The sequence below is a fragment of the Eretmochelys imbricata genome, chromosome 22 (assembly GCF_965152235.1).
Source record: "Eretmochelys imbricata isolate rEreImb1 chromosome 22, rEreImb1.hap1, whole genome shotgun sequence".
NCBI lineage: Eukaryota > Metazoa > Chordata > Testudines > Cheloniidae > Eretmochelys > Eretmochelys imbricata.
Genome location: NC_135593.1, coordinates 4,950,739 through 4,978,222, shown reverse-complemented (window position 1 = coordinate 4,978,222; position 27,484 = coordinate 4,950,739). Strand labels below are relative to the sequence as shown.

The window sequence follows — 27,484 nt, the reverse complement described above, 5'->3', positions numbered from 1 at the left end:
CTCCACCCCCCCGGGCAAACCTCCAATCCGCGTCCTCCATGTCTGCCTTTCCCCGATTGGACCTCGCCCACGAACGGGGACTGACCAATCCGCCGGCCCCGTGCTCCGGCACCCGCCTCTTCAGGGGCGGGCATTTTACCATAAGGGACCAATCAATGACGCTACTGCTGGCTCCGCCTCCCGACAGCGGGCGCGGATAGGGCAGTCCTCGCCGCCGGGCCGTCCGTATGCGTAGAACGGACCAATCGCGGTCTCCCGCTTCGGTTCTCCCCTCATGCAGGCGGGAATAGGCCAGTACGGTCACTAGATCCCGCCTCTTCTGCGCGGGCCGAACCAATCGCTTTCTCCTTCCGGCCCCGCCCCCTGAATTGTGCCCTAGCCCTGGCGTGGTGTTTCCGGCGGAAGTGAGACGGGCGGCGAGTGTGACGTGTGGCGAGGCGATAGGGCTGCTGACCCGGCGCCCCGGACCCCGCTGCCCCCGTTCGCCCGGGCCCGGCCCGGAGCCCGCCCCGCCCCACCATGCTCGACTTCTTCACCATCTTCAGCAAGGGCGGCCTGGTGCTGTGGTGCTTCCAGGGCGTGCGCGGCCCCGCGGCAGCCTGCACCGCGCCCGTCAACGCGCTGATCCGCTCCGTGCTGCTCCAGGTGCGACGCGACCGGCCCGCGCCCCCGCCCCCCCTCAGCCCTCGGGGGCGGGGGGAGAGACCCCCCCTCCCCGGAACCCTGCCCCCCCCAGCCCTCGGGGGCGGGGGGAGAGACCCCCCCTCCCCGGAACCCTGGCCCCCCGCCCCCCCAGCCCTCGGGGGCGGGGGGAGAGACCCCCCCTCCCCGGAACCCTGGCCCCCCGCCCCCCCAGCCCTCGGGGGCGGGGGGAGAGACCCCCCCTCCCCGGAACCCTGGCCCCCCGCCCCCCCAGCCCTCGGGGGCGGGGGGAGAGACCCCCCCTCCCCGGAACCCTGGCCCCCCGCCCCCCCAGCCCTCGGGGGCGGGGGGAGAGACCCCCCCTCCCCGGAACCCTGGCCCCCCGCCCCCCCAGCCCTCGGGGGCGGGGGGAGAGACCCCCCCCCTCCCCGGAACCCTGGCCCCCCGCCCCCCCAGCCCTCGGGGGCGGGGGGAGAGACCCCTCTCCCCCCTCCCCGGAACCCTGGCCCCCAGCCCTCGGGGGCGGGGGGAGAGACCCCCCCCTCCCCGGAACCCTGGCCCCCAGCCCTCGGGGGCGGGGGGAGAGACCTCCCCGGAACCCTGCTCCCCCCGCAGTGATTTAGCTATTTGCTACAAAGTAGCTTGTTTATGGGCAGAGGACTTGAATCATTCCTGCTACAGCTGTATTGAGAGAGGATTTTTGCCAGCCTCATTGCGAAGTCTCCTTCCTGTGCGTGCTGCTGTGAGCAGCAGCCTGTTGTGATCTATAGCAGTTCCTTATGTTTGTAACTACTTGGTGTGGCCGCAGACTGTGCACGGTTTGCGTTAGGTTGTTGCTACAGCTTAACAGTTGACAAGAGTTCCAAGGCCTAGCGTGGACATGCAGATACTATCTAATATCCTGTGGCTTGGAAAAGTGAGGGGCAGCCACTTGGTTCTGGAGAACTTTGGAGGCTGGTTTAAAGCTTTAATCTGATCTGGGTCTCCATACTCTTCAGAGCTAAACATCTGAGGGTTATAAAATGAAGGTGTAAAGATGGATAAGAGACAGGTGATTCAAGAGGGCTGTTCCAGTTGGCACGAGCTGCAGAAGAGAGCTTTCATGCTGACTTATGGAGGGTGTGTGTGTGGGTGTGTACAAATGATCTGGTAGGAGAGTCCATGAGGCTGCTGGGGCTATGAAATGCAGGGTTTTACATACTCTCCCTGTGAAAAGTATGTTATTGAGTAATGATTCCCAATGCAAGAGAACAGGTTGTGATTTTTTTAAAGCAGACGCTATGAACTGAAGGTGAGAGGACCCAACGGGAGCCTGCAAAGAAGGCTCCAGCAACTAGAACTCTGGGCATTTGTATACAGGGAATTCTTCTGCCATGTGAAGTGTGTACAGCTCTTCTATGGTGGATTAATTGTTTTGTTTGTTTTTCTCTTAGGAGCGAGGTGGCAACAGTTCTTTTAACCATGAAGCTCTTACGCTTAAATACAAACTGGACAATCAGTTTGAGCTTGTGTTTGTGGTAAGTAAACTATGTTAACAGCCCCTCCTCTCTGCCCAGGTGTTTGGGGAAGGGTTATAGGGCTCCTTGTCTTCCTGGAATGACATAAAACCCCAAAGCTAATAAACTATGCTGGTGTATTCATAAATAGACACTTATTAGAACATCTTAAACTCAAGACACTGCGCGTGGCTGAAAAAGCCTATTTCAACTACTGGACTCTGTTCTGAGTAACAGTCCAGTCTTGCTTCATGACCTTGAGTCAGTTACTGTCATAGATGCAACAATAAAGCACAATGCGATGTAACTCTGATATCTACCTCAAAGTGTAGAGTCTTTGAGGTGAAATTAATGTATAAAAGATATTTTGAAATCCTTGGATAAAAAGTGCTCTATAAGCACAAGGTGTATTTCATTTTAAAAATAGTGACAGGCTATTGTGATTCCAGAACAGCCATTTGTTAGCGAGCAATAATAGGGTGTATGGTTTGTTATAATATTGACCAAGGACTCCTGGCTGCTATTGTAGTGAGGTGATTTGTCCAATTTACTTGTGAAGGTGAATTGAATCATCCAGGTTTAACAGGGTAAGTTAGAATGAACCATACAAGACTCAGTGGCCAATTGTAACTGGTACTCCATTTGCATTTTGGGGTTGCTTCTGGTCCATTATGTATAATGAAGGTGCCATTGGTGAATGGGTTTAGGAGCCATGGCACTAGAGGGCAATGAGACGTCATCTTTGTGTGGGTGGCTGGTATAATGCCAGTGGTGATTCTAACAACCCTTTCAAGTAAGGCTCATTTGACAAAAATCTCTCTGAAATCTAAAAATCTGGAATTTTTACTACAGAAGGCGGCCTGGGGTGAAATTCTGGCCCTGCTGAAGTCAGTGGCAAAACTCCTATTGACTTCATTGGGGCTGAGAATTTATTCTAGGTCTCATCTGAGTGTGTCAGTCTCTAATAGGATCCTGTCAAGAGCCTCAAGTAAAGTAATATGAGAGTCCCCCTTCCACTTTGCTACAGGTGGGAATCGTAGAGCCTTGAGCAGTGACGATGGTGCCAAATATTTGCGTTCTTTGCTTGGCATGGATTGAATTGTCAGCAGCTTTTTATGTACATTTTGCCAGATTTCTTTCAGTGTACAGTTTTGTTTTTAGTTTTTGATTTAAACGAGCTTGATGAGGATAGCCATGAGTTACAATGCGCAGATTAAGGCGTCTGTGGCATGTGTATTTACCATCAGATCTGTTCTGCCTAACTGTTCTGGATGCCCTTGGCTTGGGGTCAAAAGCCAATCCCAGATTAGCCAGGTCCCTCTGTAAGGTCATCTTGGATGCAGTTCTTACACTCTTGGTCCTGAGAATAGCTGCTCTATTTGGGGATGTGAGTGAAGCATCTGTATTGCTGTGAGATAATCCATGGCTACCCCCTTCCTAATGTGGTAAACAGTGCCTTTGTACAGGATAATCTGTACGGTAGGTATGAAGGAGAATCCTCCTCGCCCTTTAGTGCCCTTTAAATTTAAGGATAATTTAGGGCCTGATTCTGTGAGATGTGCCCTCAGCAGGAGAAAATTACCTCAGAGTTGGACCCTAAAAAGGTGTGCTTTTGTGAGTGTGTACTAAATTAACTTTGAGAGTAGTTTTTAGCAATACCTGCTGCTATTTTGATCTATATTCAGTAATGTGTGTTTGGCTGGTGGCTATTTTAATCATCCAGCACTGTAGATCCTAGCAGTTCTAGCCTTATGATGTACAGTAGGATTTAGATCTGTCTCCATTGGAAATCAGGATTTTGAAACTGTATAGTATGTTACAGTTTCTAAAAACTAATTTGGTTAATGTAATGGTTTGAAATAGTAAAATGAGGACACATTTCAAGTTGAAATCTATTACATTTAAAAAAAAATTAGAAATAGCTTCATGTCATATCCCTGCCAATTCTTGATTTTTACAATAACAGCTTCCTGTTTAGATTTTTTTCTACCCTATCTCTGTGAAAGTCCAATTCAAAGGAGCAACTGACTATACCCAAAGTGTTCTCCAATGTACAACAGCCTAAGGAAAATGAAGATTTTTTTCTGATAGTTGTTAGTATCATCTTAGGTGTTTGTAACAATAGTAGATACAGTATTTTCCGACCTGTGCTTTTTTAAGTTGATTGTTTCCCTTTTAACCTAAAATGCTTATACATAGAATTTTCCTTACAGCATCTTTGAAAGTCTCTGATCTCCAATGCTTTGAAGTGGACTCTGTAGCCCTAGAGTCATAAATAAACTAATTGTCAAGATGGCAGCTGCTTCTTTCTCCTTTCTCACATTTAAGCTATTTAGTGGTTGTTCTTGCTAGTTAGATGTAGCAATAAGAATGTGTTGCAGTGTATCTTCCTTTCAGCTAAGGATACACATACTGTCTGCTTTCTATCAATGCTTGTAACTTTCTGTTCACTTCCTTCCAGGTTGGATTTCAAAAGATCCTGACTCTAACCTATGTGGATAAGTTGATAGATGACGTCCATAAGGAGTTCCGGGATAAATACCGCAATGAATTCCAGCAGAAAGGCACTCTGGGGATCCTCAATGGCACCTTTGATTTTAAAGAGGATTTTTTACACCTCCTCCGGTAACAAGACCATTTCTGCTGTGGCTCAGTTTCCTTGTGTATCTCCTTTGTGCTGTGTTTTGAATGCCCTATATTAGGGATTGGCAAGTTGTCTGTGTAGCCATATTATGTCTGTGCACTCATGCAGTGTATGCTGTTTGGGCTCTCATTTTGGCTGTGTCTCTTCCATTAGGAATGTTGGAGGGCGTGTTGTATAATGGTTAGCGCAGGGGACTGAGTAGCCTTTCACTGCCACTGACTTGCTGTGACCCTCACTAAGCATAACTTATGGATCCCATAGTGTCCAAAAGAGTTTGACTAAACAAAAAGTCTTTGTCAACTGAAGTCCTTTGTAAACCGTATCTGACTGGAGCAAGAGATGGGAGCTCACCTGTTCACAGGCTGTTATGCAGACATGGCTGCCACACCAAAGGACTTCTCATACAGGAGCTTTCCTAGGAGAAGTGACCTCGGGCTAGATACTCAACACCCAACATCCTTGATTGGACCAGCCAGCATGACTGCTTTCAGTGCCCCTTTCTATCTGGACCAGCGGAACACTGAGGTCATCTCAGTCAGAATGGTTGGGTCAGGGTTGTGCTGCATTGTCAATTTGGAAATAACTGAGCTAGTTGTACCCCGCCCCCAGCTGGTGGCACTTGGCCATCTTGCACCCAGCCAACTGGCCATAAAATATCAACTTCACATCAAGGGTCAGCCCATCAGAACAGAATAATTCTGTTGTTCAGAACAGATCTTCTGTTCTGAGACAGGCTTACAATGTGAGTGGGAACAGAGCGAGGTGGTATAAAAGGCGTTCCTTTTGAGTCCATCTTCACGCCCCATACAGCCAACCTCCCCTTCCCCCAGCATCCCTGATATGAGTCACTTGCTTCACAATTGCCAGCTCTGACCAATTTCCAAGCTACTTGACTGTAGAAGCGTTTGGAGTGTTTTTCATCAGACCCCTGATTGTGGGGTGGATAATGTCCTAGTTAATATGAAGCCCACAGTTAGTAGAAAGTCTGTTTCCCTCCCAGGTGAGACAAGCATCACAGCCTCTGCCAAAGGAAACAGCTGAAATCAGTGGTTTCAGGTTCTGGAGTGATTGTTCCTGACACAAGTGCCAAGATTTGGTCACGATTTAAAAGGCAAAAATAGTAACTCTTTAATCCTAAATGTCAGATAGGAAAGGCCCAAAAAATGATCCTGCCCATCCCCTGCATCCCAATTTGGACTTGGAACCTACAGCATATTTTCTAGTGTTTTGCTCACTCCTTAAAGTCCCAAGCAATGGGACTTCCGCAGCCTAATCCCTGGCCCGTATCCAGTGGACCTATTGATTTGTGGGGGATTTCAACTCTGGGATAGGAATGGCTTGTTCCAATCTTCATGCGCTTCCACCAGCTGATGAAGAGCATCCTAACAAACCCCTCCTAAAGGCCAGTTTTGCTAAATAGTTAATAATAAAACCAAGCATGAGCTTGGGCTGTAACCTCATGTTGAGTGGGCCTGGTCAGTATTCGGAAACCTCCAGTTGTTGGGTGATTCAAAAGGGGACACTCCCTCTCATCACCATAAACAATGCCATAGCATGATGCTAGTGGTATTTTTGAGAGCAGATGCAACAGTGAGGTTCTGCCCTCTTGTCACTAAAGATCCTATGGCTCTTCTCTGATTAATGGGAGTGTTGATTTAAATTCCCGATAAATCTCCAGTGTGGGTGTAATTATATTCTTGATTTAATTGTATACAGGATTCTTCACTTCCTGTTCTGGCAAGTAGTAGTGTGCTGTTAAATGGTGGCTCCATCCCAGAGTGGGCCATGTTTCACTGAAGCAATTCTTGTGTACTGGTTTGTTTGTAATATGCTAGTCTATGAGGCTGAAAGCTCTGTAGCAATATAGCGTAGTAGTCTTTAAGGGGTCTGATTTAGTCCTATAGTTCTAACGATGATGGAGAATCCATCTCATGCTTTTCCGTAGTTGTACACTCACCTGCAAGGTTAATGGCAATAGCTTGTGTCACTAAATTGACCTTCTTGAGCACAAAGGTACCATTTTGAGACACTTGTCTCACCAAAAACTGCTCTGAAAGATTAAATTGTACAATTTTACCTGTTAATTTAGGACCCGGGTCTGTTTCAGCATTTTCACTTTGAAGGATTGCGCCATACAAGCTTAAACTTTAAAGATGGATGCGTGTATTTATTATTTTATTTGTACTATGGTAGTGTCTAGAAGCTCTAATCATGGACCAGGACCCCATTGTGCTAGGTACTGAATGAACAAACATCAGTTCCTTAGAGATGCAGATTTAGTCCATGAGAGTCTCAGGTTCCAGATTTTCTCTGTTAATAGGAAATAAGTTGTTGTATGCAGTGTTGTAGTCATGTCAGTCCCAGGATATCGTGGTGCATTTCTCCAGAAATTCTTCTTCAAGGTGGCCCATGAAGAAGTTGGCATATTGGGGAGCCATCCTGCTACCCATGGCCGTTCCTGCGGTTTGGACAAAGTGTTTGTTGTTGAATGTAAAATTGTTATGGGTGAGGATGAAATGCGTGAGTTTGGGGTGAATATCTGAGGGCTGTCTGCTGTCTTGTAGATATCTGAAGCAGGCAGCTATACCGTTATTGTGAGGGATGTCGGTGTCAATGGCATTGACATCCATGGTGGTGAGGATGGTGTTCTGAGGAAGGTGGTTAATGTTGTAGAGTTTGTGGAGGAAGTTGCTTGTGTCCTGGAAAAAGCAGGCCCTTTGTGTTGTAAGTGGTTTGAGGATGGTTTCTATGAGTCCTGATATTCCATGAGAGCCATGGCCACACATGATGGGTCTGCCTGAGTTCCCCTGTTTGTGTATCTTGGGAAGCATGGTGGAGGTTCTTGGGGGATGAGTGTGTGGAATTTCTCTTGGAGGAGTTTGGGGAAGGATTTGATGATAGCCTTAAATTCCTTAAATTGTGATATGGGGTCGTCTTTGAGTTCTTTTATAGTACATGATGTTGGAGAGTTGTCAGTTGGCCTCGTTTATCATAGTCAGCAAGTTGAGGACAGCTGTGAGCCCCATGCGACTGTCAGTGCCCACAATGCCCCACTTCAGTTAGTGCAAGCGCTCTTGGTGAGAATGTGCAACACCAGCAGAATGACAGTAGTGTGGACGCCCACAGCCGATTGAATTACTACGGTGGCTGTAGGTCAACCTAAATTAAGTCAACCTAATTTAGTAGTATAAACAAGCCCTGAATACGTTTCCCAGATCTGAAGAAAAGCTCTGCGTAAGCTCGAAAGCTTCTGTCTCTCCAACAGAATTAAAGACAAGCACAGATAAGACTGTTTTTTCAGGAAGAGAAGATGTTCAATAGTATCTTTCATCCCTTGTCTTTTTGTACAGTCACACAAAAACTGCATAACAAAAAACAGAGCTTTATACAGTTAGTCAAAAAATAAATGAGCAGAGGAACTGAGACACAGCAAAGGGAGAAAAGATGTCTTCAGCAGAGATTTGAAGAGCTGGAGTCTAACGCCAGGGAGTTGAGGTTTGCAGTATGGTGGGTGTTGCAGCTAGACTCTTGCCCCAGTGATTATGAGGGTGTGATGTTAAGTTCTGGACCTGGACTGTATTTTGGAGAGTGAATAACACTCTTTCTCTTTCTTCAGAGAAGCAGAGGAGAGCAGTAAAATCCGAGCTCCTACTGCCATGAAGACGTTTGAACAGTCGGTGAAGTCTCAGAAGACTGTCAAGTCTATGATAGAAACCCGAGGGGAGAAACCAAAGGAGAAAGTCAAGAACAAGAAAAACAAAGGTTCCAAAAAGGAGGGTAAGTGGATGCAACTGACAGATCTGTGCAGTGGGATGAGCAAATAGCCCAGAGGGCTCCAAAACCGGGCTGTGTCCTAGCCCTCGGTGACAGTAAACCAGTGCATGCTTGTCTGCAGGCACATCTGCCCTGTAGCATCTGTTACTGGGACAGGTTGAGTCAGATCCACTATTCTAGTTGCTTTTGCCCTTCTGTGGCTGCCAGCATCCCTTGCCCTGCATGTAGTAATTGATTGCTTCAGTCCTGGATTGCTCTCATTAGTGAGAAAGTGTGACCCTGACAAAAGCTCTTCAGCGGGGAGGGATAACACAGTGGTTTGAGCATTGGCCTGCTAAACCCAGGGTTGTGAGTTCAATCCTTGAGGGGGCCACTTAGGGATCTGAGGCAAAAATGGGGGATTAGTCCTGCTTTGAGCAGGGGGTTGGACTAGATGACGTCCTGAGGTCCCTTCCAACCCTGATATTCTATGATTCAGTGAAACAGACCACCCGCTGGCAGGTCAAGGTGCATGGCATGCAGACTTGCTGCTCATTTGCTCTGCCTTGTTTCATACAAGCTTAGGTCAAAATTTTCAAACTTGGTTGCCTAAAGGTAGGGACCTAAATCCAAGTAGCCTGACTGACTCCAGTGCTCAGCACTTGTGGAAAAACTGGTTCCGTTGATTAGATTCTTAAATATGGATTTAGGATCTGACTTCAGTGCCCGAGTTCAAAAAGTCTGGCCTGATTGACTGCTGTTATCACGGGATGTTTCTGCAAGAACTGATTGCTAAGCTTTGAATCCGGCTGCAGCTCATTCAGTCACTTTACATTCTAACACAGACAGGGTTACAGCAAAAAGGCTGGAGTTTGAACCATGGCCTGGACTTGAGCCCATTGAGGACTAGTGCATTTGCTTTGGTTGTGGGAGGGGGAAAAGGTGGTCCTGAAATAAGAAAGTTAAAGCATTTTGAAAGCTATAGCATGGGCTGTAGATGCTTTAAGCCTCCACCTGGTACAAGCTCTTTTGAGAGAAACCTGGAAAACTAGCATTAGGGTTATGGGATTAAGCGCTGAGGTCAGGGAAATCCCAAAATTCAGGTCACTCAGGCAGTGACTCAGCCAGTGACATGCTTGCCATTCTTTCCCCCTGTTTAAATGGAAAACTTACTGTATACCGTAAATCGCAATCACAGGAGATGGCTTCCTTGGGAGCCGGCTCATAACAGTGCAACTTCTGGAAAAGGTTATTGCAAACCTCACTGCCTTCAGACTGAAATATAAAAATCACTTCCGTCTAGTTCCAAACTCTTCAGCTAGGGGCTAGAGACAAACACAGATGCCTTACACAAAGGGGTTTATGTCCTGATGAGCAGGCTGTAGAAATCTGGATAAATGTTTAGCATTGCTGAGCTAATGATACTAGGAGAACTTGTTTGGGATTCCCTGACTCCTGAGTGCTTGATCACCTTTTAGCACTGAGTAAATGCTGTTTCCCTTCAATCACGTGTGTGTGTGAGTGTGTGTACATTGTGGTGAGAGCTCTGCCTTGTCCAGCTTCAGGAACCGAAGCGGCTACTGTCCCCAGTAAAGCTGCCCCAGATGCAAAGCAGAACCCTCCTGCAGCACCTGGGGACAGGGAGGAACTGACCAAGGATGAGATCCTGCAAAAGAACCGTGAGGAATTCTTCAAGAAGCGCCTGAAAGGAGGAGAGAAGTCCAAGTGAGTGAGAGGATGACAGACCTATGTCCCTCTCCCCAGTCTGAGAGAGGTGGTGGTAGTAGGGTGGCAGATCTGTGTTGGGGGAGGGTTTCACCCATTAACAATGGACAAGGAGCTATTTATCATACTGCTTTTCAACCACCAACTTTTGCCAATTGTTCTTAATGTGTTGGGTGGATAATGGGCAAGAGAGGCTTTCTTCCTTAAGGTGGAACAAACAGATCTGCTTTTAAAGCACCCCTCCCTAGCATTACAATGCAGGAATACCCCATTGTTCCAATGACAGTGATGACCTTGTGCCCTTTCTAATCCTGAGGCCTGGCACATGGTGTGGCTTCTAAGTGCTCGTGCTCTTTGAAATGTCATTGCCGTATTTCCTGGGTGAAGGCGAGGCAGCAGTAGGTTACCTTAGGGCTCTAATGTGGTAGGCTTAAACAAGACACTGGCTTTTGAAAAAGTATCTCCTTGAGCTTGCTTGAAAGTGTGGAGATGGCAATATTTGGGCCCTCTGAGTGATCTAGTGCTGTTCACATGTGTCTGCCCTGTGCATGACCGGAACTTAGACAAAGGGTGAAATCCTGACCGTATTGAAGTCAATGGGAGGTTTGCCATTGACTTCAGTGGGGCCAGGATTTCACTCCAGGTGATTTTCAGAAAAGCTCACGTTATCAGACTGCAGCAGCTGTTGGAATGCCAGACACTCAGTCTGTCAGTGGTTGCTAACTGCCATCATTCAAACACCTCCTGTGGCTTTTGGCTTCCTTAGGATGCCCGTGTTATTCACTGGAGGGCGGGGAGAGAGAATTTGGTCAGTTTGTGAATCCACAAAGTATATCTGGGACAGCTGTACAACCCTGTTCCCCAGTGGTACATGTGACTCCAAAGAGAAGGGTAATATTGGACCAACAGTTAGAAACCTCCTTAGTGATGGGACTCTCATGGTAAGAGCAAAGGGTCGCATGTTGAATTGTACTGGGGACACCTACAGATCAAAGCAATTCGTTGCACTGAGTTTGAAAGCGGTACGGGGTCAGAGTTGAGGCTGGTTAGGTGACCTTTGGAGTATGCTTCCATACTTCATCTTTTTCAGTTTAACCATAACTTGCTATCTTTCTAATCTTTGGGTGGTTAACATAAGTCTTCCCTGAATTTTGCCCATGCTTTCTTGACTACCTCCAGATTAAAGGTATGCTAGCAATTTACCCCACAAACTGATGGGGGTCAGAAAAGAATTCTCAAAGCGGGGAGGAATGTTATGGAATTTCTCTCATTTGCTGAAGCATCAACATATTGGCCACTATGGAATACCTGGTGAACCCAGTGATCCAATCCCACATGGTATACCCTATAAACTCATCCCAATCATATGGGAGATACGTCCTGTTTAAAATCTCTTCTTGTAGTCCACTCATGGTGGGACTGTCACTGCTGTCATCACAGAGTTTGCTTTAATAGCTTCTCCTCTGCCTTCCCAGCAAGTCCCCAAAGCCTGAGACTCAGAAGGAGAAGGGGAAGAAGCCCCGTGTGTGGGAGCTGGGGAACTCTAATGCCAAAGTACTCGATTATAGTAACTCCACTACCAACGGAAACACAGACACTTGTCCCACAGAGGAGTACGATCCTGACGTGGTAAGGTCCTAAACATTCCCCTTCCTACAGGATGATTAGCCTCTGTGCTAGGCCCTAGGGCATTGCCACTGCAATTTACCTTCCCCTGAATGGTACTCTCAGATGAGATCCTGAGAGTGGCCCAAGCTCCTTGGCTGGATTAGAGCACGTAGAACTGAACGGAAACTGTGGGGTGTGGCTGCTTCAGATGAGGTCTTAGTTTGGCAAACTAGTGGGAAGGCACTGCCCAAGTTATTGCTCAGTCTCCACCAGGTTGTGGAAAGCTGGACCCATCTGGCTCCTTGTGGTGCTCTTACAGTTTTGGACCTCAGTGCCGGAGGAATCATCTCTTGGAGGAACTGAAATCAGCTCCCCAACTGCTAGAGAAGCTGCGTGGAGGAAAGTGATGGAACCTACGTTTATGGGGATACCCATGCAATATGGAAGGTTGTCTTGTAGATGGAGCATAGGGCTGGGAATTGGGACCCCAGGATTCTATTCCCGTCTGTCATTGCTTTGCTGTGTGATCTCAGGGGAAGTTATTTCAGCCTTCTGTGTAAAAGGAAATCACCACTTAGCTCACAAGGGAATTGTGATTAGACAATACTAATAAAACTCCCTGAGGTCCCTGCAGGTGCTACAGATGGTCACATTATTCTGACTGGCCCCTCACAAGAGTTCTCTGCAGGAATGAGCCAGTGAAATAAATCAGTTAAGGCTTAAATGCCAGTTACTGATTCTCTGTATGGCTTCTCCTCTTTCTGCCATCCTTTTCAGGCCCTAGGAGATCGAGATCGGGAGCCTGGCCGCCTTTATGATCTTGAATATGAGAGTGATGAAGAGGAACCTGAAGAGGAGAAGGTTATTCAGAACCCTTCACAGCCCAGGTAAGTCCTCCTGCCGGCTCCCTATCCCAGCTATCTCCTTGCTTTATCTCCCACAGCTTTTCCTCCAACATGTCCAGTCTGCTAAGCTTGTATAGCGTAGCTTACATGGATCTTGGGCACCACTAGCTGATGCCTTGGCTTCAGGAAGGAAGTGTTGTCTAACACACTACATGGGTTTGGTCTGCTTTGTCCCAAATGCTGGTGCACATGGTGAAAAAGCAATCTGCTCGTGAATGGCCCTTCCATTTCTGCAGGCTGAGTCATTAGACTAAATGGTCCTGTAATTAGCACTTCCAAGCCGGATCTGTGTTCCCCCGATAACTCCTGATACACCGTTGGTACCTCTCTGGGCATGGTAACTGAGCAAACCCATGCTAGTTCCCAGATAGCTTTGGAACTTGTTTTGTACCAGATGGTGTTTGCAAACCTAGCTCTGCCAGTGCTGCTTGCAGATCAGCTAATACAGACCAGCTCCCAGTTTGAACCTGTTAATCTGGTTCTCCTATTAAAATTCCAGTAACTAGGGAGCAGTTCAGGACCAGAAGGCGAAAGTGACCAGCTGCATATTAGCTTGAGAATTCATGGCTGTCCAGTTTTTCCCTCCCTTTAGCTGCTATTCTCTTCAAGAGCATCACCATCCCTTTACGCTTGAGAGCTGTAACATGTAACCACTCTGCTTGTTCACAGGGCTAAGAAGGGTGGTTTGGGAGGCATGTTTGGGATGCTGAAAGGCCTGGTTGGTTCCAAAAGCTTAACCAGAGAGGACATGGACTCTGTGCTGGAGAAGATGAAGGATCATCTGATTGGTAAGTCTGGAATGTCTCTTACAAACTAGTACCCTGTGGCCTTGCTTTTGGAGTCAGGCTCTGTAGATCAACTGGTCTGCATGTGGAAGGAGCCATTTCTCCAGTCCTGTTGCTAAAATTCTATTTTCCTTTTTTTGTATCAACAGTTGCATTAAGGATTTAAAGGGACTCTTCCAGGAAGTGGGGTTATAGCTCAGCCACGGATGCTGTAGGTTGCCCTGAATTTTATCCCGTTAGCCAGTGATCATGGAACTGTTGCGATTTCCAGCCTGTCTCTTGAACTCTTCTTCCAGTATTGTAGTCTCTCCTTCACGGAGTTTGGAGTTCAGTTATGTCTTTCCACGCTCTAAACTCTGCTGCAGGAGTGTTGCGTATGCTATTTCCACAGCAGGTGTTGTGCTGCCTTGAATAAATGTACAGAGCAGGGCTAGTGGAGGGAGGCTAACAGAACAGAGGATGTTTGGGACGTGTCCCACATATAGCACCCACTAGCAACATTCCCCTTTGATTAGCCTTTTCCTGGATGCATGGGCCTGATTTTAAACTTGCTGAACTGGGGACTCACTTAACCAGTGTCCTACAGTGAGGTAGATCCTTGGGTTTTTGAATGATATTGAAACAAACCTGTAACAGAGCTCTGACTACAATGTTGGTGGAAAATTGCTCAGAGGGACTTTTGCAAGTGGATCAAGCACACTGAGTGGCCAACTTTTCTGTGATATCAAGGTCATAGATGAAATCCACGACTATCTGTCACTTATCTTTCCGGCAGCATGACACGCTGGATAATCCCAGTTGAGTTATATCTGACCCGATACCCTGTTGTCGGACTAGTTGATAGTGTGGTGCTTAGGATGGTAGGCCTGTAGGTTTGTGTGTGTCTGCACATTGTATTTAACAGAGATCCTACTCTTCATATATTCTATTTGGTTTGCTCACATTTTGTAAAATGCCTCTTTGGTTGTATTGGTGACAAGGTGGGGTATGGTCAGGTTCTAGTGACAATCCTACATTTTTAAGAGGGCAATAATTCGCCCACTTCGAATCGAATCAGGCTGAACTGAATATAAAGCACTTTTGGAACAGACTCAGAAGGGAACTAGTGTCCCAAGCAGTGATGTGGATGGGTTTGGAAGTCCTTGTCTCATCCAGAGGACTCTGATGGGCAGGGGAGGAAGATAAAATGGTTGGAATCATTGGTGTTGACTGATGTGGAGAGAAACTATTGGCCCCAAAACAGGATCTGTATTGCCCTGGGGGTCTGACAGTGAAATCCTTGCCTTGATCTCCCTTCCCCTGGGGTGGAGGGTTGCTTCAGAGTCGAAAGATCATTTGAAGAAGCATCTGGGTTGTGACTGGGGATAAGAGGGCACAATTCATGTCCTTCTCAAGGCCTTGGAGGCTATCTGTACTCAGTGTCCATATTGCTGTCTGCTCTAGAGCAGGGTATCATTGGCAATGCCACGCTCTGCTCTCCCGCAGGGGCGGATTACCCTCCTCCTCCCTTGGAGCTGGCTGGGATAGAGACCTTCTCGGGGGGGACTGGGAGAACCCTGAGTCCTGTAGCCCAAGAGTCTTGCAACATTAACATCCACTCCCTTGGCTTTTCTTTTCCAAAGCAAAGAACGTTGCGGCTGACATAGCTGTCCAACTGTGTGAATCGGTGGCTAAGAAACTGGAAGGGAAAGTGATGGGCACCTTCACCAGTAAGTGTTTCCGTCCTTCCATTCAAGGAGGTGCTCTGACTTCTCTAACCTGTTAGCCCAAGTCTCTGTAATGCGGTCTCATTCTTTCCCCACCCGCTGTCCTGATGCTTGAAACAAAACATGCTAGTCCCAGCAGATCACTGCTGCTTCTCTGCTGTGTTTCGGCCCTTCTAATATTCCAAGGGACATGGGACCCATGGCTTGTTCCAGCCTGCCCTTGAGGCCTCTTTGTGCTTGCGTAGCCTAGTCTCTAGTTGCCAAGTGGCGTGTAACTCTCAGTACATGTGCAGAAGGGGATAACCTCCGCCGGTGTTTCTCCTGCTGGGTAAGCACCTCTCCATAGTTTAGGAATGTCTAATCCACTGCAGTTCTGGATTCTTGTAGTTTGGCCTTTAAAGGACGTGTGGGGGAGAAGATTAAATCTGTGATGCCAACCTCTGCAGCAGTTTAACCCCTTACACCCAAGAGCTGGGATTTGCTAGTGGGAAGCTCTTCTGCAGTAGATGAAACAGGCAGCGGGCCAAAGGATCAGCAGAGGTCTGAGAATCTATAGCATGGTGGTTGCTCAATTTCACACCCTTTCGTAGCAGTCTGGGGCAGGAGTGAATTAATTCATCCATCCCTGCTCCAGGCTAGAGAGGAAGACTCCTGTGGAGTTGTTCTGGAGAGACACTATCAGGAGAGGTCAGCAAGTGAACCTAATGGCACAACTGGCAGATTAACAAGGGAACAGCCAGTCTGCTCCAAAGGGAACCCAAGTTCCTTGGTGTGGCAGTTGTGAGCCAATCTAGGTCACATTTGACTGTTATGCTCCTAATATGCTGTGGGGGAAGGGTGGGCAGTGCTCCAGCTGCCTCATCTGGGATCAAATGCTGACAAAGGTTCCTCTTCTAATTCCGTTCCCAGCGGTGACCTCAACAGTGAAGCAGGCCCTGCAGGAGTCCTTGGTGCAGATCCTGCAGCCCCAGCGCCGCGTGGACATGCTGCGTGACGTCATGGAGGCTCAGCGCCACCGCCGGCCATATGTTGTCACTTTCTGTGGTGTCAATGGGGTTGGAAAGTCGACCAACCTGGCCAAGGTAGGGCGCAAACTACGTGTGTTCTCAAGGATCAGCCTGGTCCCTTCAGGAGGATCCACCCTCCTTTCCTATGTATATTCTGGGGACATCTCCTCAAATCCCCTTGGGCTAAATGTTGTGGCAACATCTCCATGGTGTACGAATGTCTGTCTGCAGCTATCGCATATGGCACCCAGATCCCTAGAACCGAAATATTAGCAAAAACCATTCCTCCGTTCAGTTCGCTTCCTTTGTGGTCCGACAGCTCTTTGCATTTTGTTGTGCTGATGGGCAGCTCAACTTCCTAAATCATGCACTAGTATATTGCCACTAGCCTGCACTACCTAGTGGGGATGGAGAGCTGGTGTGTGCTCTGACCCCATTCATGAGCACACCTCCTTCCCTCCTGAAAAGCCCCATGTCAACATCAGCAGGGGAGAAGAGATCCCACTAACAAACCACTGTGCTAGTTAAAGGGACATCTACCGGCCTAGTCAATTTCAAAGCCCTCCATGTTTATCTTTAAACCCATAGCTTGGCTAATTAAACTCAGGATCTGGAGAAGCCACAGCTTAGGACTCTTCCCTGTGTCCTTACCTCCCTCAGGCTCAGTCTGGCTTAGATGATCACAGCTCTTCCTACAATGTGTGCAACTGACTGGAAGGCTTGACATGGTAATATGAATAGTGCTGTTAAATGCCCGAATCAAGCTATGCTCTGGGATCAGCAGGAAGGCAGCCCTGAACTGCAGCAGTGATGTTGTCATCCCTAAGAGCTGTCACTAGGGGCCAAGACTGGCCTGTGTTTATAGCCCTGAGCAGGCAACGGACACACACCGAAGTGCTCTGGCATCCTTAGAAGGCTGTGTAGACATGCAGGGTATTGGTTACTACAAGCAGAGCTTAGTGATGCCTGCAAGCATGTGCAGGGTCTACTGGGGTTCGAATAGGAGCCAGTGCTGGTTTGATCACTGCCTTGGTGTGGTGTGTTCACAGGGACATTTCTGTGGGGATGGAGGGACTGGGGGCTGTAACTCAGCCAAGGGATTCGGCTGGGGCCTGAGATGGAAGCACCTGTATGATTGTTGGCATTATAGAAGAACATGGAGCAGGTTCCCTCTTCTTTTTTGGGAGAGTGGGGGGGGGAGAAGGGGTATTGCCAACATACACACCACTCTCCTCTGGAGTTTCGGGCCCTTGGCTTTACGCGCCTTCCCTACTTGATTTGTAAGTGACTGTCTTGGGCTGGGGCACTTGGAGAATCTCCTTTGTTGAACTTTGGGGTGGGGGAATGACACAGCAACTGCCTGGGGGCAGCGTATTGGGCTTGGAGGGGCTGAGCAGAGCTGGACTCAGGCTGGGGATGGTAACAGGATATCTTTCCCCCTCCCAGATCTCTTTCTGGCTGATTGAAAACGGCTTCAGCGTCCTCATTGCTGCTTGCGATACCTTCCGAGCTGGAGCCGTGGAGCAGCTGCGCACGCACACCCGTCGCCTGAACGCTCTGCACCCCCCGGAGAGCCACGGCGGCCGCACCATGGTGCAGCTCTACGAGAAGGGGTATGGGAAGGATGCTGCTGGCATTGCCATGGAGGCCATTTTGTATGGTGAGCCTATCGCCCTTTTTTCCTAGCCCTGCCTTGGCCGACTTTTCCCGGGCGTCCAGAATGGCAGTCGGCAGTCTGCTTTCCAAGACAGGAGCTGGCTGTTCGAGGGGAGGGCGAGTGGTCACGGGGTGTGAGAGGGGAATACCAGTTAACACTCCTGGGATGAAGTATGGCCTAAGGGTTTGAGCTGGGCTGGGGAACTGGACTGCTGGGCTGTATTCCTGGCTTTGCCGTTGACCCTGCAGGTTTGCCCTTCCTTACTGCTTCCTTGCCCCCACACTTGTAATAGACCCCACCTCCCCTTCAGGTCCCTGGCCAAATGGACGGGTCAGGAACAGCCCCTGGTGCAGAGCTGGGTGGAGCACAGACTGGAGATCAGGGAAGGCTTCCAGCAGTGGGGAGGGGTTCCTCCTTTGTCCAGGAAATCAGTGACCTTGTGCATTAGCTGCCAGGCCACTGCTTCTGAACCTGAGCAGCATAGGAGGGTTGGGATGGGGTGGAGTAAGCCAGTTTCATAAGGGTCAGCGTGTGCCTCTGTTTCCCCAGCTGGGGATCCGTTTACCTAGTGAAGGTTGAGTAGAATCTGCCTACTGGGAAAGGTTTGAACCTACCTGCTAGATGGAAGGGCCCAAGCTGTAGCATCAATCTGACCTTCCCTAGAGTGCAAGGCTCTTCATCTGGGGCCTTGCTTGGGCCCAAGGTTCTAGGCCCCTAATTTTTATGCTGACTGTTTCTGTCCCAGGGAGGGGATTTATTATGGATTGTGGGTGTCTTGTATTGAGAAAATATTGTGAGGGGGGAAAGAGACTTGAGTAAATCCTTGATTCTCTGCAGAAGGGCAGTAGCTGGAGGAGCAATGCGTGTGGGAATAGAACTCTCTCAACTTGCTTCATCTAACCCCCTTCACTTCTCTTTTCCCAGCTCGTAACCAGGGGTTTGATGTGGTGTTGGTGGACACTGCTGGCCGCATGCAAGACAACGCCCCCTTGATGACAGCTCTGGCTAAACTCATTGCAGTCAACACCCCTGACCTGGTCCTGTTTGTCGGGGAAGCCCTGGTGGGAAATGAAGCTGTGGATCAGCTGGTTAGTTTCTGATTCTTTAACCTCAAACAAAATTCTACCAGAGGGAGAAAGCCCCTGTTGGCCTGAGCCTCTGTGTACACTTTGGGAGGTGCTCACATACCAATGATGGACACCAGCTTAGAAGAACCTACATGGACTTATTTCCTGGTTGTATTTTTCCCCTAGGTCAAGTTTAACAAGGCCCTTGCTGATCACTCCATGGCCCAGACACCACGTCTCATTGATGGAATTGTGCTCACCAAATTTGATACCATCGATGACAAGGTACGATGGCCATTCACTTCATACCCGGAGATTGCTCATTTTTTCTCTCCCCCTTGAAGGCTTCTGTTTAATGTCTTTTTAAATGACCCCGTGTGGATCCTTTCCTTGCTGAGACCAAACAGCGGGGGAGATATTGAGTAACTGTGTCCGACCTCAACAGGGCATATTCTTTTGATGCATCAGTCAGATACCTGCACCCCTGAGAGTCCTCTCACATGGCCTTTTCTTTAGATATACTTTCAAGTAGTTTAACAACTTCATGTTCCACTTTGGGGTGGGTGGTGACTGCTGGATAATATCACTATATTGCACCGGGGCAAGTGGAATCTTTATTGTAGATCTGAATATTTGGAAGTCTCAACTGAAGCTATTCCAATTGCTCCCCAGCACAGATGGCTTTAGAAGTGCTGTAACAAGCAAGACACAAAACGCCTGCCAGGGAATCCTATTACAGATCAGTACTAAAAACCAAAACAAACTCCAAAACTTCTATGGCAAATTAAAGCTGCTCTAAATCTGTGCAAGGGAAAACTGCCTTAGCTCAGCACAATTCATAGCAATAAAACCTCTTGCATTCTCAAATGTCCTATTGATGGCAGTAGTTCAACTGTACAGCCTGTGGAGGAGGATGGCAGCATTTTCCTGAAAAGGTGCTGGTCTCAGAGGGTGCCCATGGCGTGTCTTTCTCTTTTTTTTTCCTGGACTGGCTGGGTATAAAAACCTTCACTGGCTCAAAAGATTTACACCAGTTCCAGCTAGTGTTACCTTGCAGCAGGGGGTTTGGAAAGGCAAAGTGGCATTGTTCTGCCAGGATGTGCAGAGGACAGTTGCTGGAGAGATGTTTTAGCCCTCTGAACTTTGAGGTTGCTGACCTTAGCAAACCATGTCCGGTCTTTTCTGCTCTTGATTCTGACCATTGAGTATTAGTGCCCATGCTGGACTTCACAAACATGGCCCAGCTGCTGCTTGCAGCTGGGAACTAAGAGCCTTGCTTCAGTTTTCACTGCTACAGTTCCATTGAAAAGATGGTGGGCAAGGCAGGGGCTGGTTCATTTTATGCTGAGCCATCCACATCTCTAATTAGTTGAAAAGAAATTAAGATCAGGAATGACCTGGTTATTACTTTTGCTAGCACTTCTGACTTCACACTAGAGCTTTTAATTTCCTACTGTTAGTCCAATGGCTGGGTCAATATGAAAACTTATAGGTTAAAGCCAAAGAGGTCATTGTGACTGTCTGTGACCTGCATAACAGAGGCCAGAGGACTTCCCTGAAGTAATTCCTGTTTGAACTGGAGCAGATCTTTTAGAAAAACATCTCATCTTGATTAAAAGATTTCCAGTTATGGAGTATCCACCACAAAACCGTGGTGAGTTTTTCAATGACTAATTCCCCTCACTGTTAAAAATTTACTCCTTATTTCCAGTCTGAATCTGTCAGCTTTCCCTTCTGGCCATTGGATTGTTTTAGACCTTTCCCTGCTAGATTAAAGACCCCATGATCAATGGTTTGTTCCCCATGTAGGTACTTGATCGCAGTCTCTGTAACCATCTCTTTGTTAAGCTAGAGAGATTGGGCAGCTTGAGACATTCAGTATAAGGCAGGGGTTCTAGTCCTTTAATTGCTCTTCTTGTGGCTCTACTCTGAACCTTCACCAATTTATCAACATCCTCTTTGAACTGTGGACACCAACACTGGCCACAGTAACTTGACTCTTGCCCTGGTGCATACTGGGCAGTCCGGGGGTGAAGCCTGCACAACTGCTACCAATTCTGAGGCTGGTGAAGCAGTTCCCAAGGCTGCTGAAAATGAAGAATGAAGCTGCTTCCCTGAGTTACACCAGGATGTGCTTGAACCCTTCCTGGTAATGTTTGAGTTCAGTGTTTTGCCCTGCTCCGCTGAAGTTTCAGGTGGCTTGATCAGTCTGTTTTCTAGAAACACCCTGTGTTCTTACGGAGCCTGATCACAGCATTTAGTTCTGACAGGAGATGATGCAGAGCCACACTAGCAACAAGCCTGACTTCCTGCAGGGGTGCCTAGCCATCACTGCACCCCCTTTCATGGTGGAATCAGAGCAATGAGCTGCCCTTTCCAGGGGGATTCCATGCTGGAGTCTGTCACTGCAGCTTCCTCCTGCCCAGATTGTGGGCAAGTCAGCCATGGCTGTTATTGCATGATGCTGAATCACAGACACGAGCACTGATTGTTTTGGCATGTTACCATTGCCTGGCAGGGATGATAAAAGTTGTGTGTTGTCCTCTCCATCTCTGCCCCGGGTAGATTTCAGCTGCACTGTACATTTGCTTGTTACAGCTTTACTCTGGTTCCCTGCCAAAACTGTTGTGGCCCAGGAAGACAAGCAGCTGCTTTAAGGTCTGTCCAGCAGGCTGTTTACTTCGCCCCAGGTATCCGCTTTAGAACTTGTTCTCTGTTCAGTGTGAGATGATGGAAGTGCTTCCTGTACTGATTGACTGTCATCTCCCTCAGGCTTGTAACCATACTGGGAACACACTTTAAAGAAATTTCTAGGCAATGTAATCCCTCTTGACAGCAATTAGATGGTTGTACTCTAAAGCTACAAACCTGGCAACTTGGTTAGTTGACTGGCAACCATAACACTAAGCTGCCACATCTCATCTACAGTTCAAATAGTCACGCCATCTTGCATACAAATCAGATTCAGCTAGACGCTGTTCCAGTTCACCTGGCTATTCAGAGAGAAAGGACAGTGTTTCACTATGTAGTAGAACACTCCCTAAGACCTTGCCCTGCTCTGAGACACTTCCCTAGCTAGTCTATACAAACTGGCCTCCCAGTTGGACACAGGAGTCTCTTGCAGAAGAGATGGACTTTCCAGAGTTACTTTGATTTATCCTAACGCATGGGGCAGAGAGGGAGTTCAGGTTGTTTAGAACCTTAACTCAAATTCCTGGCTGTCAAATGCTTAAGTTCTCTGGTCTATCAGAAGAACTCTTCCAACTTGCTGTAACACTAATGGGAATTGAACATGCCCAGAGTACAGGCTTCTGCTCTAGCCAGTCACACACTGATGGTTTTGTTAGGAGTGGGTTGTACATTCAGGCAGAGTCCTGCTCATTAGATCTCCTCAAACCAACTAATTGATGCTCTTTCTTTCACAGGTTGGTGCTGCAATCTCCATGACTTACATCACTAGCAAGCCAATCGTGTTTGTTGGTACTGGGCAAACCTACTGTGATCTGCGTAGCCTTAATGCCAAGGCTGTGGTCACCGCTCTCATGAAGGCCTAAAATCCAATTATTGCACCAAATTGCTGTTTGCAGATGTCTCAGAAGAATGTGCTTTACAGTGTGACTGACTTGTCTTTTCAGTGTAGTGCAAAACAGAATGAAGGGATAACAGAGCGAGGGGCTGCTGCATCCACTCCTTGCTTCTGTACTTCCTCATGGTTTTCACCAGTGCACACCCCTCCCTTCCCCTGCTGTGTGACTTTAACCTTGGAAGGAGGTTGCTGTCTTCAATCATGTTGCTTACTCTGATTAGCTACACTTCTTCCATATTTATTGGCTATAAAGCTTATTTTTGGGTAGCAATTGTCTCCTTCAGGTGGAGCACCTGGGCCAGATCAGCTCTGTGGCCTTCAGCCAGAGAAAGCCCTTCCCCCTGGATTCCTTCATTCTAAGTGACTCAGCCTCCACTCTTAGTAAAGGCTGAAATCAGAGCTTTGTATTGTTCATATCTTGTGAGTGATGTCTAAAACCTGCAGCACTTCAGGGCTGCTCTGCTACCAACTAAACATCTATGGACAATTTTGTTTGTTAAAGGTATTCTTAATCCTATGAGCTGATCTGGATCTTTAGACTATGCTAGACTTAGTGGGACCCAAGAGTATGAGTGTCCCAGTCCAGGGGCTGATCCTATGCTAAGCTCTAAGGCTAGCTTTGCACATTCCACAGAGCAGAAATAGATGCTTAGTGACAGTTTTAGTGTCTACACCCTGATTAACACTTGCTGCTAGCTTTGACCATGGCAGCTCACCAAAGTTGATAAACCAAAAATAGTGAGTCTAACCCCTCTGTGCTTGTCAAGCAGGGGCCCATAGGGAAGATGCTGAAGTTGCCTTAAGGTCCCTACTTCCATTGTTACTGGGACTCCTAAAGCAGGGCTGCCTAGGGCCACTACAGCTCAGAGCAAGCAGACTTTCCCCTTGGTCTGAGTCTGGGCTTGGAGTTACAGGCTGGAACTGTTAGTTGCCAAGAGCTGCATCTCTATCTAAGCTGCAAGGGCAGTGCCTGGATTCTGGCAAGCAAGCTGCACTGCTTTAGGGTATAGAATAGAGCTGGTTTCTGTACTGCAAGACCCCCTTCCTTCCTCAGAAGCGGTTTCCACTGACTCATGCCTCCTTGTCTCACCAGTGTTGAGGATTAAACTGATGCTACCAGAACTCTTGCCTGCTGTCCCTCTAATAACTAGCTAGGGAAAGGAAACTTCTTAGTGAAAGACAATGCTTGCTGCTTTCCTGCCCCCCTTCTCCCTCCTTTCTGAGTGCCTCTAGATCCTGGTCTAAAGTGCTACATTGAATAATACAAAACTCTTTAAGATGTCTTGTAGCTCTGTATTGCAGATGTGCTATAGTGCAATAAATTGAATGCTGTCTGCTAAAAGAAATACATAATTTATATAAAAATAAATTTCATAAATAAGTTGAGTGGTGTGTATATAGTTATCTTGGACAAGTTGTTTCTCTTGCTGGAGGGAGAGTGTGCCTGACCAGCCTAGGCAAGAACATAGCCTGAAATGTATAGCTTGCTACAGCTTGTTTGTCCCTTTAGCCCTACTGTAAACTGAGCTAGCTCCGTGCCCCAGGTATATAGATAGCTTGCACCCTAATCAAATGAATCAAGCCAAAGCAGCTAAGTGCGAAGCAGGCTTTTAATACACCTTCAACATACAAAATACTGTACAGTGTAAAGAAAGGACTAGAAAACTAGAGCTTCAAGTAATAAAAACGGCTCAAGTTTCATTTCATTGAAATGTACAGAATACAAAAGTACAAGGTATGAAACTGCCGAGGCCGCTGCTGTTCAGATGGAGAGAAACTCTCCTTGCAGACACTGCAGCCTTGAGAGTCAGGAGGATATCACAGCCGCTGTGTAAACTACAAGTAGTCTTCAACAGCCAGGACCTTCCAACTGGGACTCTGAAGCCTTAATTTCTAGCTGGTTTTAGAATGGCATGATCCCTGCTGAATCCCAGTTGCTTAAGAACCGGGCACGGAAAAGGTGAGAGTCTTCATTTTCCCTGTAAACTGACTGAGGTTCACAGACCTCTGCCGTAGGTGCCAGGGTCTTTAACTCAGATTAACCAGTAGCACAATCAGTTGAACTGCAGGGGTAGATGCTCAGGTGCTGCACCCTGTGTAAAGTTAAAATATCCTTTCCAACAGGTCTAGGGCAGTATTTCATTCATCCTAATTAAATGGCTCACAGCACCCCCAAGTGCTAATTTTGATCCTACCAGTACCAGTGATCAGCTGTAGCCCCTGGAAGAAGAGTAGCCTACGCTCCCTCCTGTGTAAGTGTTAATTTGTGACCAAAAAGCAGTTTAAAGGCTGCTTGCACCTAATCTGTGGCCCTGGCGAACCTTCAGTGAAAGCTGCTTTCGATTCCATCCCTCCAGAGTCAGCCAGGTGAGGAACACGGATGGATGGCTGTGAAGTAGTGTGTTCAGATCCAGCACTGCTGGCATATCGCAAAGCTGCCGCTACTTGTTCCTCCACGCACAAGCAGCAGCTACCCTTAGCACCTCTGGGAGAGGGATTCCCCCCTCTGGACATATGCTACCGGAGCGCTGCCCTGCAGGTTAGGCAAATGGATTATCAGTTTCGCTATGCTACTTCCTCTCTAGTTTAAGAGCTTCGTAAGTTCCATACCTTTTATTTCAGTCTGGGCTGTAGAAGAGCCATTTAGCTGTCCTTCAGTGGGTAGACCTGGGGAACAGAGAAGATACCATTTAAGACATGTTATTTGGTATGGCTACAGCCAACTAGAACCCCAGGAAACAAAACCTGAAGCAGTGAACAATCCAAGGGAACTCAACATTTCCTGCTCCTGCTGTGGTAGTTTCTCCCCCCACCCCCAAGTGCAAGAGTGGGGAATGAGTAGTTTGGAAGTTGCACCTTGGAAGGGAAGAATCCACTTTACATCTCAAATAGAGACCAGAAGGGTAGTGTAGGCTGCGTGAGCAGCCACCGTTCACACTGGGAGCTCACATGTAGAATTCAGAACTACAAAGGTGACCAGTAAAGGAAACTGCTTGGCTTGTGTGTCTGGTGTTTTGATGGCTAAAGGCCTGAGGTACTTTCAACCAATCTGCTTTCCACTTAGAAATGGAGGTCCTCTGTCTAGACTGCCAGCATGACTGGAGAGCTAGGGAACAGAAGCACGCAGAGAGAAAGCTGAGCTGTTGGAAGGGAAAAGGGCTTGTCACAGAAGGGGGCAATACACGGCATTGTTTCTATAGGCAGAGCTCATAAGAACATAAAAGGCCTTCTGGGTCAGACAAAGGGTCCATCCAGCCCAGTAACCTGTCTCACAGTGGCCAATGCTAAGTTCACTCCCTCTGGGGCACCTAACAGGTAATGATCTAGTGATCTCTCTCATGCCATCCATCTCTACCCTCTGACAAACAGAGGCTAGGGCCACCATTCCTTACCCATCCTGGCTAATAGCCATTAATGGACTTAACCTCCATGAATTTATCCAGTTCTCTTTTAAACCCTGTTATAGTCCTAGCCTTCACAACCTCCTCAGGCAAGGAGTTCCACAGGTTGACTGTGTGCTGAGTGAAGAACAACTTTTTGTTTTAAACCTGCTACCCATTAATTTAATTTGGTGGCCCCTAGTTCTTATATTATGGGAACAAGTACATAACTTTTCCTTATTCACTTTCTCCACACCACTCATGATTTTATATACCTCTATCATATCCCCCCCCCCCTTAGTCTCCTCTTTTCCAAGCTGAAAAGTCCTAGCCTCTTTAATCTCTCCTCATAGGGAACCCATTCCAAACCCCTAATCATTTTAGTTGCCCATTTCTGAACCTTTTCCAATGCCAGTATATCTTTTTTGAGATGAGGGGATCACATCTGTACACAGTATTCAAGATGTAGACATACTATGGATTTATATAAGGGCAATAAGATCTTCTCCATCTTATTCTCTATCCCTTTTTTAATGATTCCTAACATCCCATTTGCTTTTTTGACTGCTGCTGCACACTGCATGGATGTCTTCAGAGAATTATCCACGATGACTCCAAGATCTTTCTCCTGATTAGCCCCAGCTAAATTAGCCCCCATCATATTGTATGTATAGTTGGGGTTATTTTTTTCCCAATGTGCATTACTTTACATTTATCCACATTAAATTACATTTGCCATTTTGTTGCCCAATCACTTAGTTTTGTGAGATCTTTTTGAAGTTCTTCACAGTCTGCTTTGGTCTTAACTATCTTGAGCAGTTTAGTATCATCTGCAACTTTGCAACCTCACTGTTTATCCCTTTCACCAGATCATTTATGAATAGGTTGAATAAGACTGGTGCTAGGACTGACCCTTAGGGAACACGACTAGTTACCCCTCTCCATTCTGAACATTTACCATTTATTCCTACCCTTTGTTCCCTGTCTTTTAACTAGTTCTAAATCCAAGAAAGGACCTTCCCCTCTTATCCCATGACAACTTAATTTATGTAAGAGCCTTTGGTGAGGGACCTTGTCAAAGGCTTTCTGGAAATCTAAGTACACTATGTCCACTAGATCCCCCTTGTCCACATTTGTTGACCCTCTCAAAGAACTCTAATATATCAGTATGACATGATCCCCCTTTACAGAAACCATATTGACTTTTGAACAATTTATGTGTTTCTATGTGTCTGACAATTTTATTCTTTACTATTGTTTCAATTAATTTGCCTGGTACTGACATTAGACTTAACAGTCTGTAATTGCCAGGATCACCTCTAGAGCCCTTCTTAAATATTGGCATTACATTCGCTATCTTCCAGTCATTGGCTACAGTAGCTGATTTAAAGGACAGGTTACAAACCATAGTTAATAGTTCTGCAATTTCACATTTGATTTCTTTCAGAACTCGTGGCTGAATGCCATCTGGTCCTGGTGACTTGTTACTGTTCAGTTTCTCAATTCCAAAGCCTCTTCAGTGA

The 27,484-nt window shown here is 47.3% G+C and overlaps 2 protein-coding genes across 6 annotated transcripts in view; one reads left to right on the top strand and one right to left on the bottom strand.

Annotated features, from left to right (window-relative positions):
- Positions 1 to 419: 419 nt before the first annotated feature.
- On the top strand, positions 420 to 23,967 carry SRPRA (SRP receptor subunit alpha). The gene is made up of 14 exons (XM_077840038.1): positions 420 to 645; positions 2,076 to 2,159; positions 4,600 to 4,763; positions 8,399 to 8,559; positions 10,095 to 10,260; positions 11,736 to 11,889; positions 12,646 to 12,755; positions 13,443 to 13,561; positions 15,181 to 15,267; positions 16,174 to 16,346; positions 17,718 to 17,931; positions 18,853 to 19,016; positions 19,182 to 19,280; positions 22,421 to 23,967. The coding sequence occupies exons 1-14, from the start codon at positions 520 to 522 to the stop codon at positions 22,547 to 22,549; spliced, it is 1,950 nt and encodes a 649-aa protein (XP_077696164.1). The 5' UTR covers positions 420 to 519; the 3' UTR covers positions 22,550 to 23,967.
- Positions 8,073 to 27,484, bottom strand: part of FAM118B (family with sequence similarity 118 member B) — a 44,800-nt gene continuing 25,388 nt past the window's right edge. For 4 of the 5 annotated variants that reach the window (XM_077840041.1, XM_077840039.1, XM_077840042.1 and 1 more), the window contains 2 exons: positions 25,192 to 25,248; positions 8,073 to 8,484 (listed from right to left, as the gene is read on the bottom strand). In XM_077840041.1, coding sequence (XP_077696167.1) covers positions 8,468 to 8,484; positions 25,192 to 25,248 — 74 coding nt within the window. In that variant the 3' untranslated portion in view covers positions 8,073 to 8,467. Of the gene's footprint in view, positions 8,485 to 24,173; positions 24,675 to 25,191; positions 25,249 to 27,484 lie in introns of those variants that run through there. The other variant, XM_077840043.1, reaches the window with a different exon arrangement.